The 13,581-nt window shown below is 25.4% G+C and overlaps 2 protein-coding genes across 3 annotated transcripts in view; one reads left to right on the top strand and one right to left on the bottom strand.

Moving 5' to 3' along the window:
* LOC132927398 (uncharacterized) overlaps positions 1-13,581 on the top strand; it is a 199,823-nt gene that overhangs the window by 10,633 nt on the left and 175,609 nt on the right. For both annotated transcript variants that reach the window (XM_060991918.1, XM_060991919.1), the window contains exons 2-3: positions 7,991-8,107; positions 11,841-12,011. In XM_060991918.1, the coding sequence (XP_060847901.1) occupies positions 7,991-8,107; positions 11,841-12,011 (288 nt within the window). The remainder of the gene's footprint in view (positions 1-7,990; positions 8,108-11,840; positions 12,012-13,581) is intronic.
* Positions 1-13,581, bottom strand: part of LOC132927401 (enkurin-like) — a 50,505-nt gene that overhangs the window by 31,485 nt on the left and 5,439 nt on the right. The gene's annotated exons all lie outside the window — the stretch shown is intronic.

Raw genomic sequence — 13,581 nt, 5'->3', positions numbered from 1 at the left:
TTTTCCGAGCTTTTTTCTATTTAATTTAACCTAGTAGAACAGCTGTAACTTTTAATTGATTACTGATATATCAAACATATTTTTCTAGTAGTTATCTACGAATTCTATTAAATACAAATTATTAAAAGGTTTAAGTTGTAAAAATCTTTAGTTTTACTATTTGTGAATAAACACAAGGTTATTGTAAGAGACTTATTGTATCCATGTTATCATATTATGTATAGTGTATACACTAGCTGTTTATTCGAGTATCCAAAGTCTAGAAAGTTCAACCGTATTTTAAAATTACTTAATATATAATATCATTTTGAGTTTGATTGTTTAATTATAATTTATGTATTCACGTGTTTATTAGTTCTTGGCAGTTTAAATAGATTCCAGTATTTCACTGGAATTTTTCATTAAAAAATATTACATTAAATAAACAAATTGAGCATTTTAAAACGTGTTATAAAATCGTTATGAGTAGTTGAGCAGATGAAACTTTAGATTATACTCTACCAAAAAGTTTTAAACATAAATCTAAAAATTTAATGATTATACTGATTATCTTTTATATATTATATTATTTATAAATTGTAATTTCTTAAGTAGTTATTTAAAATAATTTTTAAATATTTTATAAAACGCAAACTTATTTGAGTATGACAATAATAATTAATATTATAATATAATTTAATTATGTTGTATTCAACTTTTTCAATAGGTTATTAAAATTAATAAGTCGTTAAATGCATGAATGCATCTATAGTTAAAAGTTGTGTACGTTTAAATCAAAAATGTAAAAAAATAAATAAATAAATAAGTGTCTGGAAAATCATTCTGCTCTATACATCAGTCATACGTCATCAATCATCATACTTGTAAATATACTAAAAATACAACTGGTTTTAGTTGTTACTATTAATACAACTAAAATATGAAATATATTTTTTGTAGTATTAATAACAATATTTTTAGCAATCTTGAAGAACTCGTAGTACTATCCAATTCAAAATAGTTGATACTATTTGCTGTTATAACAATAATAATTTATACAATGTACGTACTAACATTAAAGGACGGCGTACGACACCATGACCTATTATTTTAAGTGTTTACAGAAAAAAAAATACATTGTTTTAAAAAATAATGTTTTTATCTACTTTCGGTTTACATAGTGTAAAAATTGTTCATCCACTACATTTTAAGTTAAACTATTAATTATTAAATGCAATTAAAACATCAAGTAAATTTAATTTAATAAATATTTTGTTAAAGCTGTAAATTTTAGTAATTATAACAGCTAATATTATGCAGAGCAATTTTTACCAGAAAAACTCAATGCTTTAAAATGAATAACTTAAAAAAAAAAAAAATTGTATTCAATAAATTATAACGTTTTATAATAAATACTTAACGTTCTTTTATTCATCCGACGAATTTTAAATAGTTAAATCAGAAGGTAATCTTATTTGTGATTCATAAGCTGAAGCAAAACACATTTATTTATATTTGTTTATGTATCAATATTATATATCATAGAACGAACAAGTTATTTTAAGCATTTAAAGCACAGTTATGTTAAAGAATGTGAAAAGACTCTAAGTAAAAATTAAAAACTTGTTATTTATAAAACGATATTTTGTACAATATAAATTTTGGATGTTAAATGGTATAAATATTATTTTATCATTTTGGTGTCTCGGGTTTTGTTATGATCTAATGTAGAATAACATTAACAATAAAAATTTATTTTCTGGCGTAATTCTCCACAAAATGTATACGTTAATTACGTTTATTACGTTAATTCCTTTTGCATTAAATGAAAATTATTTTATTCCTCGTTATGGGCTGTCGTCGTGGGATATATCGATGTGTATTATAGGTTAGACACACTTACACGGCGTACCGAAGAATTATGTGCTTCGATACACAATAATATGTGCATCGATGCGTTTCCCTAATATTTTGACATAAACGAATATTTTTGTACGAGAAATAACCTTTAAATGTGAATGTGTTCGGAACGCTCCCAGTGGCATATTTATATATTATATTTTTTGTTGTTCGGGCCAACCATTTGAGGCAAGACAGTATATTATTATATGTACCTACCTATACCTATGGGTTGTATCTATATACTATATGTGTATATATTATTATATACATCTCCGAGACCGTTCTGAACTGTCGGAATTGTATAAAAAAAAAGAAACTCTGTATAAATTCACCGCTAAACCGCGTAACATCATTTACACACTGTGTATAATATTCGCGTTTTGAGAGATGATGATTGCGACGACGACGACGATGCACGTAGGTGAATAATGTAATCGTTGAGCCTCGTCTTTTTGTTACAGGCGTTGCATCTGTAAGAGATGAATTTTAAAACGCTCGACTGTCGAAAAAATGGTCACAGCTTATATTAATCTTATAATATTTACGATGGACGTTAATTTTTTTCGAAAATATATTTGTAGGTAAATTGATTAATTTATCACCAAACAATGTGTATTTGATAAATTAATGTTTTCAAAAACCTTTTTATTCTTTATAATATTTTTAAGTTATAATCGCAACACGAAATTTTACGAATAAAACAAATTATACTTTAAACTATTTTTATAGCTATTAGTGTGACTTAATATTTAACAGCAATGCACATATTCGATTTTGAGCAAAGCGATAAATGTCTTGATTTTTTAATAATGAGTATTTTTTTTTTATATATAAGTGTATATTATACACATTTTACATAAGTATGATTATAGTATAAGACAAAAGTAGAAAAAATGGTTTGATTCTCAACTTCGATATATTTTTTGGTGGGAAAGTGAATCTAGTTGTTACTTTTAATAAATCATAAATCAAAATTTATTTAAAAAAATAAGGAGGGAGAATTAGGGAAATGGGAATTTTTACGAAAAATAAGTTTTTACAAAATAAATTGTCTTGTTTTTTTTTAATTCAAAAAGAATAAACCTTAAATACTATTAGCATTTTCTTATCCGTGGTATAGTTTTTAAATATTCTGATTCTTATTGAGCTATTTATAGACATGTGACAAAGTGACATTTTCATTTTTTTCTCAATAATTACCGAAAACTTTTTTGCTTTATCAAAAACTTTAAAAATATAATACGAAGTTCCACATACGGTTTTATTAGTGGAATTAAAAACAAGCTCAAGGTTATATCCACAAAATTACTTAAAATGACGATTTTCTTATTTTGCTTCAATTGAATTCAAATAAAATAAACATAAATACACTAAATTTTAACCAAATATTTATATACAAACATTGTCTATATGTTTTAAAAAAATATTTTATCTATTTTTGAGCTATTTATGAACGTTTGACATTTGACATTTTTTTTTTTTAGATTTTTCTGTATAAATTTATAAACAATAATTATTTATACAGTTTTACTGTAAGTTGGTAATGTCTTAAAAGATTGTGTATAAAGTATATAAACTATAAACAATATATGTACTACCTACTGTATACTACTACAACAACAAATAAATGTTAATTATATAAGAAATGCAATATTTTATAAACAAATTAAATTCAACTTACCGTATTATTTATAGTACAATAAATTACTATAACAGTAATATAAATATTAAAATATATCATATAATAAACTTATAATATTACTTCTATCTACTGGTCTTAATCAGAATTGTTTTTCTTGTTCATGGTTTATTAATAAATTCAAATTTATTATAAATCGTACAGTAGCTTACCCAGTGACGAATGCCATTCAATATACCTAATGTACAGCATAAAAATTACCGGCTACTCCTTTTTTTAATTTAATATTTTAAAGTAAATAATATTTAATCGACGATTTGTATATCTGGTTCAAGCCAACAGTTAATTAGTTTTAAGTAATTACAGTTTAGATAAGCTGAGTAATGCACCAATAATATCCAAAATTCTCTTACGTCAGTCGGTACTCGAATCTGCTTATCTAAAATTAAAATCGTTATAAGTTATAAATTATAATTAATTAAAAGGATATAATATTTCTGTATTTTTATTGTATAGAACTTATGGAAAACATTGATTACTTGTCCTATCTAGGATTTAAAGATATTATATATTGTATAATTTCAAACACTATTTTGGATGAATGACATATTTGTTTTTAAAACATAAAACGTATTAAATTTTAGATTACGTGTATACGTAACTACATATCCGTCTTAAATATTCATACTCTACCCCTTTAGTACAGATCGGTAACATAACCTTCATTCAGATGCAATGGAGACCGATGGTAGTTTGGCAGTGGCTGCGGCAGCGAAGGCTTTTGAAAAATTGGAGATGATCCAAAATGTGGGCCAAATCTACTATTATATGACCCTTAAGATTGCGACGCACAAGTCAATACGATAAATCTAAGTTTCCGGGATTTGTTGATAAGTCGTAAGGTGTACATTATTACTATTATATGGCTGCTGGTTGTAATAACTTAAAATAAGTACTGTACGAGATTGTTATAAGCATTATAGATCGATATAATAGTGTGTTATACAACGTAATCCGAGTGTAATAGGTTGCATATAGCGACAAATGCAATATTTAGCCTATAAACGATTTTTTAAATTATTATTTACTATATTTCCATCGGAGTAAAGCAATAAAAAAGTATAGTTTAATTAGTGGTTGCAACGATAAATTTATCACTCGACTGTTAACTCTTTTATGTTTTTCTATACTGAAAAGTTACGAGTCAATCAATTAAAGTAGATTAAATAAGTTCATCCTAATTGAAATTCAAGATGGTATAAAAACCAAGTAACTTAAAAGAAGTTGGTCGAGATTTCTTTCAACAACATAAATAGGTACCTATATTATTATTAATAGCTCATAATTCAAAACTTCACTGTACAATTTAATCAAAACAATCTTAGTCTGAGAAAATAAAAATTACATTTTAAATTCATCGAGTTAAAGACAACGCGTTCCGAGATTTGTATGATATTTGAGTTAAAAAAAAAAATACTACGGTATTTTACAGTTATATAATGTGCTTAAGTGTTGATGTGCTTTGAATCCAAATAGCTGCAGTGGAAAATAAAATTAGTGTTTGAAAATTGATTTTGAGATAAATTATGAGTACCACGCGTTGCGTATTACACGAACGTTGATCGTATATTATTATTATTATTATTATTATTATTATTATTACTACTACAAAGACGGTTTATACGATTTATATTATTATATAGCACTGCAGGTACGGGAAAATTAAATTGGATGACCCAGATGGCCATAAAGAAACACCGTCTATCGATCTAGGCATACGGGCAAATGCAAGTTGGCGAATACGTTTATTTATGAATTATGCATGCATTTATATATATATATATATATATATTTATATATTTATTATATATATGTTCAGAATGTATATCCCCCGAGCGAATTTTACCGATTTTTCGCAATGCTTTTATAGGTAGGAACATTTGTCCTGACCTGAAGTAGGTACACCCGTGCACGACTGTCCGACATTACAGTGGCGATCCAAGCTATTAGTGTCACGCGCATAATACAGAAACGGAGAATAAAGTATGTTTTTTCGTCGTTGTTGCTGTTAAACGCCGACGATTTGTCTTCGTTAAAAAAAAAAAAAAACGAATTCAAAACAAAATATTTGACCCGGGAGGATAATATATACAATATACAAGGCGATTCCAAGGAAATACTAAATTTGTAGAAAAATATTAACGTTTTTGGAAATATTTTTTTTTTTACATAATTTGAATATAACAAAATGAAATAACGTATTGTATATTAAATTTACTATATTTATCCTTATCATAATTTAAGTGTTTTTTTTATTTTTTATAGAGCAGTGTATATTTTTAGTTTTGTATTTCGAAGTAGAATATATTTTTCTGAAAATTTCAAACCAAATTTCAAATAAATATGGTTAATTAATAACTACTAAATAATTAAATATTTCAAGTTTAGTTGATCCGAGTGTAGACTGTCAGAATGCAAAATGTTGATTCATTACTACTCCGCTCATTGTAACTTTAATACTTATAAGTAATTAAATACTTCATTCTCATTTGAATTGTACGAGTAATACAGTAGGGTTAAACAAAATATTTTGCTCGGGGATATAAAATTATATTAATATTATAGTAATACCAATTTAAGAATGATGATATCATTAAAATTATGATAAAATTATCAATAAAATTATTGTTTTTTTTTAAATAAGCTCATACTAACTTCTAACTATGTATTATTAATAAATTAATAAAAAACTAACTGTAAAAAACGCTAATTATTTTCAAGAAAATGAGTTTTCTAAAGGTTAGGTTAGGTTCTAAATTTATATATATATAGGACTTGAACTATAGTTTATAACTTGTGAAAGTTAACGAGTAAAAAATCTCACCAATTTCGTTCCTTGAATCAAATTTAAGAACTTTTTCGCTATATTCATATATTATTTTGAACACGTGCATTAACAAGGACGAAGGATTAGGAAAAATGATCTGTTATCACGTATTGACTTAGAGTTTGGAATACTTTTAAATAGCCAGGAAAATTATGCATCGATAATATTATTGTATATAAAAAAATAAAATAAATAAATAACACGCATTTAAAAGTGGCTATAAACAAAATATGATTTTTTATGAATAATAGTAAATACTAAAAATAATTACACCATGTTATTTACTCATATTTTAGAATAATTTTTAATTGAGTACTAGAATAAAAAATTTGAGTTCTTAATGCGGTTGGCTAAATAACTCATAATTATTACCAATAAAAATGAATTAATCGTTTTATACAATTTTTCGATACATCTTTAACCATTGATGTGATGATTTAAACATTATCATAGGAAGAAAAATATTAAGGTTTAAATGGCTCAAAAACTTAAGAAAAAAAAATTAAAATAATAAGTACTAAAACATTGAAATAAACTCAATAATACTTATCGTATTTTTCATCAAAAGTTACAAAAACACAAAGCAACTATTTATAATAATATACTTATTTGAAATATTTTTAAAATTAATTTAAGTATGGTATTTGTTGATTTATTTATTGTATTCGTTTTATTTTCATCTTGACTATATTCTATTTGTTTTTTTCCGATTATTATTATTATTATTTTTTTTTTATTCGAAATTTATGATTTTAAGTCCAATTTTTATAATATTCACATTCAAATAAATCTAATCAAATTTATTCTAAGTGCAAATATTAATTATGACGATATATTGATATTTATGTGATTGTCACTATAATCTATTAAAGAATTATCAATAATTAATAATTTATTCATAAACAAGTAACATACAAATACATGGTAATTAGTATGTGGATATTTTTACGATGCTAATTAAAACATAAGGATAAAATTAACAATAAAAACATAATGATTGTAATACAAAGTTAATATCTTGAGTTAGGCGTTGGATTTGTTAATTTTTTTCATAATAAGAACACTATAGAATGTCTATTGTCTATGTTATGTGTGATTTATTTACATATTTTTAAGACAAAGTTGTCATAAAAAAAACTTTAAAAAGCGATGTTTAATCATCAACGCGTAATTTTTCAAAACCATCAACGTATTATATACCATAAATTACAGTGAAAAATAAAAAGTTAATACTGTACTGAAAACTCAGAAATGGGAAACTAATGGGAATGTTTTTATAATAAGTTTCAATACCTATGTACATTTATTTATATAATATGTATTTCTTACTATTTTTAATATTTTTATTTAACTACCCTTGTAACATATTATGATATTATATTATGATGTATATTGTATATAAATAATCTAGTTATGCGCGTTTTATACTAATATTACAAATTATTTATTCCTCATTAAATTAATGAGAATTGTAATTTAAACTGATTGCATTGATGTGATGATTCAATTAATTATATCAATTATTCTAAATGTATTTATTATCGTGAATATAATTATTTTTATTATTATTTTTTTTTTTGCAGAAGAAAAAACGCCAACGGGAAGTCTGAATTGTTTGTTGGCGAGATCTCTATGCAATGAAGATCCATCATGTTTTAAAATTATAAACCTCATTCCAAGTCTATGTGGAAACGAAATAGGTAAATATTTAATTTTGGATATGAAAATTGTTATTTGTTGTAAGTACATACATGACGTGAAATGATTATATACGATTTAATTTCTGTAAACACGAATTAGGTCACCAAAATTATTTATAATTAAGCTATATTTAGCTTTAATAAAAGTAAAAGTATATAAGCAGTAAATAAATACTTTATAATATATTGCACTGCATAGTAATTAACGTGGATTTTAATGCTTTAAAATTAATTATAATCAAAAATATGAGTAGGAATATAAAACAATTAAAATACCTAAGTATGTTTGACATAAAAAAGCGGAAATTAAAAATATAAGGTTAAACATATTTTATTCCATTCATTCACAATAATAATAATAAAGTAATAAACTAAGTTTATCACGTGTTTGTTAAAAAAAATCTTTGACACTTCTACCGACGCTAATTTATTAATAATTATTTTACACTTATATTTTTCATCGTAGTATGCGTACCTACGTTTTTAAATCACGATCAATAAGTTTTCTTTATTGCCTAGGCGATAAAAATAAAATAATTATAACTACGTGTATAAAAATATTATCGTCCCCATTCATGCAATACACACCAAGTCCAAAAACACAATCGTTAAGAATCCGCTTTGAAAATTTGTTCAAATTTTAAATGTATGCTAAATCAAACACCTAATTTTATATTATGCCAATAAATTAGATATTTTTCAAAAACAAAAAATACACACATTTCAATTGACAAAATAGATGACCAAATTATGAAAAACCATACCCCCGCGTAATTTTTTTTTGTTTCATAAAGTGTAAAATGTTTTTCATTTTTGTTGTATGAAATGAACAATTTCACTTTGTGAATGAAACATATATATTTGTTGTCAAGACGAAACGTTGTCGACGGTTGTTTGAGCGGAAAAAAACGTAACACCAGAAAAATATGAAGTGGTGCGTTAAGTGGTCCCATACAATTATGTTCACCAAATATTCTTAGCCAAAAGTTTGCACATGTCCAGAATACTAATTTACATACCTAGCGCAATTTTGCTTTACATAGCACAATAATAGGTGAACCCACTTAACGTTAGCCCATCTAACAGGAAACATTTACATATTCAACAACCACATCTAAAGCAGTCTGGTACTATATGACACATTTAGGCGAGTTTTATTTTTTACAGCAACTTCGTATAAATACTTATCGACTTGGATATCAATACTATGAAAGTTAAATTATATTTATTTAAATACAAATATATAACAAAACTAACCACCTAGGTTAGGTTAGATCTAACCTAATTAAAAAAAAAAAAATACTTCCCGGTATCAATGAACAATGAATATTTAAAAAATAAAATAACCATATACATTTAATAATTTATCACTAAATAATATTGTTAGCGTAAAAAGCACGATAGCTCATTTTATAGAATTTATAAAGAATAAACTTAAAGCCACACAATTTGAATTATCAATATTTTTGAAATGACATAGTTTTTTTTAAATAGTGTAAACTTCTACAAAAATTGTAGCAATTATTTATAAATTTAGACAATAATTTAAATAAATACTAAACATACTCAAAATGAAATTATTATTGAAAATAGTTTTCTCTTTCGATATTATAATTAGAATTGTATATTGAAATCGTAAAAATTTATGTAATAACTAATAACCAATCTGCGTTAATACGCTTTAAATTATTATTGTTTACCTATTAAATTTCATAATATTACGAAATTATTAATAACGAACATTTGGTTTTAGCATCATACCACCTGCAATATACTTTTATTAAGCAGTATTTAAATTGAAATTTTATTAGAATATCTAATATTGAAACATTTTAAAAGAAATTTCAAAAATTGTTCACCATATTAGACATTTTAATTGATTTATATCATAATAATATTTTATTCATCAGGATTTAGGGTCGCGTTTTTCACATAAATATCTGCGTTTTTTTCCTCATAATATACGCTCTGTCGAATAATAACAAAACAAGTGTACCTGTAAGTCGTACGTCTTGACTGTTGTTACGTTATACATATATTTGCAATACGCGAGTACTTACATTATATATGCTATTATGATACTAATAAAAAAATATAATATACGGTTTTATCAAAAACTCGTACAGCATAATATATGTTGAAAAAAAGTAAACTAAAGAATCGACACTACCCATATATCTACACGTACTATACGTGTAGTTAAAATTATGTACGCGTAGGTATAATATACCGAGTTTTGGGAAAACTAAACCGAGTGTGTGTGGAAAAAAAATCAAAAAGATCGCTCGTACCGTCGACGATGGCATAATATATTATAATACGCTCGCTCACACCTATTTGTTCCCTCTCGTCCCCACCAACTCCATTACATCCCTCACTATGTACATATATTATAAACACACACACACACACATTATAAGACCCATTATAAAGTAGTTATATATTGTATGGTATATCGTGAATTGGTTTTTTCATTTTTTTTTCGCTAAATATATATTATACTTGCGCGAATGGGTTTAACAAAATCGAAAAACTATATATGTGTTGTATGCATAATATATGGTATATTGTATATGTATATTATGTATACAGAATTTTATATAATAATATAATATATAATTATATCATATATACCAATTATTGTGTAAAGGTTAGGTTAGGTATATCATACAAACGATGACAATAATAATAATATTTTAAACGCACTACACTATAATATTATGTATTAACATTAGGTATCAATATTAAGTAGGTACCTAACCTATTCGTTATGTCATCGAATTCCGTGATTGACATATTATCTACACGCACAATGTACAATATATCTTATTGAAACATTTTGAAGTTATATCGGAGTGCTCGTCATTAAATCTTTATATATTCATAATTATCGGTTGACGGTTATAAATAAAACTAATTATTTCTATTAAATATTATTGTATAATATCGATAAAGGTTAAAAATTATATTTATATATTTTATAATTTATAGGTTCATTAAAATAAAAGATAAATCTATATCTTATATAAAATTTGAAAAATATTATAATAGTTAGTAAAAATATTTTTAAAAATAATTGTTTCAGTAGTTTAAACATTTTATAGTTTTAAGCAACCTAAACTATGAGCTTTAAATCTATTAAGTGGTAAAATAGACCTTCCCCCCGTACGCTGATTAAATTATTAATTTGTCCTTGAATATATTATGCCAGTAATATTTTATGTGTTTTGAAAATATCGAATTTTTTAGTAAGTATTTATTGCCATAGCGATCTAAATATTATTAAAATATTTTAAAGTTTAGTTATTTAAAATATTTACGTCCTGCCAAGCATAAAATATTTTCGCAATAATTTGCAGTTTACAGAAACAATTAATTTCAAATCCTAAAAATAATGATGACAAAAATTTTCAATGCGGGAATTATAATAAAAATATTATGAAATTAAAGCATGGTTGGGTTTAATTTGAAAATAAAAAATATCTGAAAATGGTGCTATCGATTGAAATGATAAGACGTATTACAAGGTTTATCGTATGGCATCACATACAATAATAAAATCATGTTGTAATTTTAATAGCAGAGCATTATATTATTTAGTACAACATAATAATATCATATCATATTACGTTATTACGAGTTATGTTAAGTGTTGATTTTTATTTTCATAAGTTTTCTCAAACCTTCTTTTTTAAAATTTTTATTTTATAAAACATGTGTGTTGGATTTACAGTCTCGTGTTCGACGACTACGGTGATAAAGTGTCGGGCGGCATTGAAAACCCTTCAAGCGTTCCCGTTCTTCAAGCCGACGTGCCTGTGCCGAGAGCCCAAAATCGATTACGAATGCAACTCCTTCCGTAATTTTTTGTTCGACCATCCGTGTAACTTCACACAGCGCAAAGGTAACAAACACAATATCATCGATTTTTCGTATACTATTAGATATACTATTGTATATTAAAATATGTAAGCATGCAGGGTGGTTTTTTTATCATAAATGATACAATTAAAAAATACACAGAATTTTTACATTTTCAGAACAAATACTGACGATTATTTATAAAACGACATTAAATTGTTAAACGTTTAAATAAATATTTAAAATTAAATTAAATATTCACGATAAAAGAACTGTTCTGTATATATTTTATCTAGCTATATGTTTTTCAATATTATACAGTAAGTAATATTTATTCGCCTTATAACCGCACTTTTTGTAGGTTAAAGGTAAAATTTATACGAGACCCAAATATTTAAACGCATATTTATACGACTTTTTCCAAATAGTTACAAAATATATTGAAAATAAATTTTTATTCTTAATATAATAATATTAAACACGTCCACGTATTATTATGCTCGTTAAATGAGTTCACTGGTATTTAAATACTGCGATAAACCTATATAATATTATTATTAGGGTTTATATATTGTTTTACTAGCGATTAGCAGAGCCGAAGTAAAAATTTACAATAATAGTCAACATTTACCGATATCGGTTGTCGTTTTTAAAATAATTATAATTATGACCCAGTAACTGTAGCTCAGACGTAACTCTTGGCCGTTAACACTCGTTTAAAAAAATGATGTAGGGGTATACAAAACGATATTTAGGTGGTAATCGAGTGTGTTTGCCATACATAAAAAAAAACACGTCAGTAACGAAATTATCGTACACCAGGCGGCCGCTATTAAGGCGTATTACGCGTAATACGTACGGTAATAGTTTTCGGAAATAACGTTTATAGAAAAAAAAAAAAACAAACAAACAAGATTTCGCCGGCAAATAAAAAACGGACTGTCTGCAGCGCATGTCCGCCGTATACTGTATATACATATATGCCGTGTATATAATATTATTATTTGATGACCGTTCCGTTGTCGAGAATATAATAATATATTGTATTTTGCGCGACCAATGCTCGTTTGTGTAGTGTTTTTCGTATATGCCACCGCGCTTTTAGAAACTTTTCGGTATACTATAACTAATTTCAAATACATTAATAAGTTCGTACCTATCTCACCGGTGATGCTCACGTGTGCCTGCACATATCAAGTGCACTGTGCGCGGCTCGTTGTTTTATACTTTTGTACTTCTATATAATAATTGTATAATATAATGCTCATAGTAGTAGTAGTTTATAATTACTCGTACGATAAACTTCACGTCGGACGAAAATCTAAGCAAACTCTTTAGCTCATGTCCGTCTATAATACAGGTTTCATTATTGTCGAATTAAAATTAATAATAATAATAATAACCCACACAATTATTTGCTATTCGTCGGCGAACACAGCTCTGTTATAATCACATAGATTATATAGATACCATCACATATTAACACTGTGCACCTACCTATTAAAATTACTATACTAATTATAGAGATCAAAACCAAAATTGAAAAAAAATCTCTAAAACATATATCAAATTAATTGAAAATATAATGATTACATACAATGGTTTATTATTAT

This window comes from Rhopalosiphum padi, chromosome 3, assembly GCF_020882245.1.
Source record: "Rhopalosiphum padi isolate XX-2018 chromosome 3, ASM2088224v1, whole genome shotgun sequence".
Taxonomy (NCBI): domain Eukaryota; kingdom Metazoa; phylum Arthropoda; class Insecta; order Hemiptera; family Aphididae; genus Rhopalosiphum; species Rhopalosiphum padi.
Note: the sequence above shows the minus strand (reverse complement) of the source record. Positions and strands in the feature narration are given on the sequence as shown.